The 2,807-nt window shown below is 35.6% G+C and overlaps 1 protein-coding gene across 1 annotated transcript; it reads right to left on the bottom strand.

Annotated features, from left to right (window-relative positions):
- Window positions 1–710: 710 nt before the first annotated feature.
- On the bottom strand, window positions 711–2,453 carry LOC108198243 (uncharacterized). Its single transcript, XM_017366006.1, has 6 exons — window positions 2,422–2,453; window positions 2,235–2,329; window positions 2,004–2,095; window positions 1,653–1,906; window positions 1,001–1,049; window positions 711–860 (listed from the first exon to the last, which is right to left on the bottom strand). The coding sequence occupies exons 1-6, from the start codon at window positions 2,451–2,453 to the stop codon at window positions 711–713; spliced, it is 672 nt and encodes a 223-aa protein (XP_017221495.1).
- Window positions 2,454–2,807: the final 354 nt, after the last annotated feature.

The raw sequence follows: 2,807 nt of genomic DNA, 5'->3' as shown, positions 1-2,807 counted from the left end.
TTTTTTCTTTCAATAAAACTTCTTTGGCATTTGTTTTTCCGGATCTAAGGACTCAAAGCCTTTTCCGATTTGGCCTTCTTTTTCTTAGATCTCAATTCCACGGAACTGCGGATTTCTCGTTCTTCCCGATACTTTTATCCTCGAAATTGGTCCGATTTATCTTGTTTTTGTGGCTTTTGTTCCCCAGATCTAAGATTGCCTTGTTTTAGCCAATATTTCATTTACGCATTTGGTTGTTAGGTTATCCTGTTTGGTTTTGGTTTTTTTGTTGTCTCACCGTTTGTGTGAGTTTTGTTATTTTCTCACCGTTTGTGTGAGTATGATGCTTGATTTAGTAATAGAAATTGTCAAGGGATTGCATTTTCAGTCGATAGCTCAAACTGTTTGTGTCGGAAGCGAAAGTGGCGAAGTATGTGTAGACATCATCTTCAACAAATCACGTGATTTTATCTCCAAGATGAATGGATTAATCAGTGATTGTTTCTGTATTTTGTTTGTTCGACGCGACTGTTTATGTAGATGCCGTATGGTTTTTTATTATTGAATTAACTCATTTATCAAAAAAAAAAATTGTTCTATTAGATATATAATAGATTAGAAGCGGGTAAAAGAGTTTAGCCAGAGCCTGTTGTCTAAAAATTAAATCCAATAAATTGAATTACAAACTCAAAAAATAAAAAATTATCATCGTGAAGATTGACATATCCAACTTAATCGCGAAAATAGTATTTGAAAAAATCAAATGCACCAGCACTGGGATTTCTTGACCCTGTTGACTGATCAGAATTTAGACCTGGTACTTGCAGAGTTGGCTCCATCTGGGTACTAGATCTTCCCTCAAAATTTTGATTGCTAGCAACCTGCAACATAATAATATTAATTTAGCCTTCATCCCTCAGCTAAAAAAATAATTTACAGTTCACATTTTGTAGGCTCAGCTATGTAGGATATGATTAATATCCAACAAGCTATATATAGTGTACAAAGACTGTACTCATACCCATGCAAGCAGCAATGAGGACTGGGTAGAAGCTTGTTGCTGTTGGTGGCTGTGGCACAATAAGCAGGTTTATTAGAAATTCGATAGGCACACACAGAAATGAACTAATTCAACTGTGTCAACTTATTCATGTCATTCTCAATAATATAAGAAAATAAAAATAAAAAAACAACTTAAGATTACAACAGAGTACTGTGTCAGATAAAACTCACACCGCCTCAAGGAAGAATCAAGAACTGACGCAAAGACAACTTAACATTGCGCCATAAGAAGTACCCGTGGCGGAGCCAGGAATATATATGAGGGAGGGCTAAAATATAGAGTAATTCTTTTTTCCAACTATGAGTAGAAAAATGCAACAAAAAAAATAAATAAAAAACACAGATATTTCTCTCTTGCTCAGTGCTCTCTTGCTTTTCTAAATGAAATTTGAGAGCCTGCACTTTGTTTTTACAAGATTTCAGCGTGGGCACAACACATATATCTGGAAAACTGGACTGGGCTTAAGCAAAAAATGAGAAAAATATTTCAGTCACAATTTCCGGGGAGGGCCCAAACCTACCCTGGCCCATAGGTGCCTCCGCCATTGAGAAGTACCTAAATTTGTGCATGAAGCATTTTCCGTTAGACTATTTATAAGTGGAGTAAGTACCTGGTACTGAATACATTAGGCATTGAGTTTTCGAACCATGGTCTTTCTATCCCAGCAGTTGGCACCAATATAGAAGAACTAGGTTCCATTACGATATCCTTTCCCTTGCAATGAGAAGTATTGCCAACTATATGCTGGCTCATGGTCCTGGGAGAGATGTTTTGTAGCATGGTCCCTGCAGTCATTCCTTCAGAGAATCCAGGACTTGGCAGTACAAAGGACGTATCCAGTGTCGAGGCATCCCTCGAAATTTCCTAGGATTTTTCTCGAGTTAATGCAGTAGATCCATTAATCAGAAAACTAAGAATAATACAAGTGACTCAATTTATTCGAATAACTTGAGGATTTTACCTCACATCCTGGGATGTTGGAATAGATGGAGAAGTATTTGTTCCAAAACACTTCCCACCATTCAGCTAGAAAGCCTTGAGGAGCATCGATCACTAAATTATAAATCAAATAATTATTTCAGAAAATCAAATTTAATGAATTTCAGTACTGCATGCCTCAAGAAGACTAAAAAACAGTTAAGAAATTACATGAAATGTTGAATTAATGAAAAAAAATAATTAAAATACTGACCCGGGTTTAGCTCAAGATTTGCCTCTTCTGCAAATATCTTAGCAGCCTCGTGCATGTTATTTTTTCTCATATGATCGTGAATGTATAGCATCAGCCTGAAAATTCAAAAATCGAACTGTAAAAAGAAATAATTTAGAAAAAGCAGCAATATTAGCCCAACACTCACTACAGATAGAGAATAGCTTACATTCTATGAGTATCTTTATCCCCAAAATCCATTTCCACCAAATAGCAGGTGCGCGCAAACTGGCCCGAATACCGGTTTGCCAAATAAAAAAAAAACAATGTGAGATGAAACAATGTGCCACACTGTATTTATACTTGGAAAGGAGACAAAGATTTATGTACGGACCACGAAAAAAAGAAGTGTCTATCAGCATTAGATTTGTCCATTTACATTAGACACATCTATTGGGATAAGAAGTGTCTATTGTCATTAGACAAATCAATTTTAATTAAGATGTATCTATTATCAAAATACACATCTATTGACATCATATATATATAGATGTTGCATTGATCATTTCAAAGTGATGGTTCATTTGAAAAACACAACGATACACATTCTCTTTT

This window comes from Daucus carota, chromosome 8, assembly GCF_001625215.2.
Source record: "Daucus carota subsp. sativus chromosome 8, DH1 v3.0, whole genome shotgun sequence".
NCBI lineage: Eukaryota > Viridiplantae > Streptophyta > Magnoliopsida > Apiales > Apiaceae > Daucus > Daucus carota.
This window is presented reverse-complemented; position numbering and strand designations above follow the sequence as displayed.

Coding starts and splice junctions, on each gene's coding strand:
- LOC108198243 (XM_017366006.1), bottom strand. CDS start 2,453: ATGGATTTTGGGGATAAAGATACTCATAGAAT. Junction 2,330..2,421: donor GATAAAGATACTCATAGAAT/GTAAGCTATTCT, acceptor TTGAATTTTCAG/GCTGATGCTATACATTCACG. Junction 861..1,000: donor CCTCATTGCTGCTTGCATGG/GTATGAGTACAG, acceptor ATTATGTTGCAG/GTTGCTAGCAATCAAAATTT.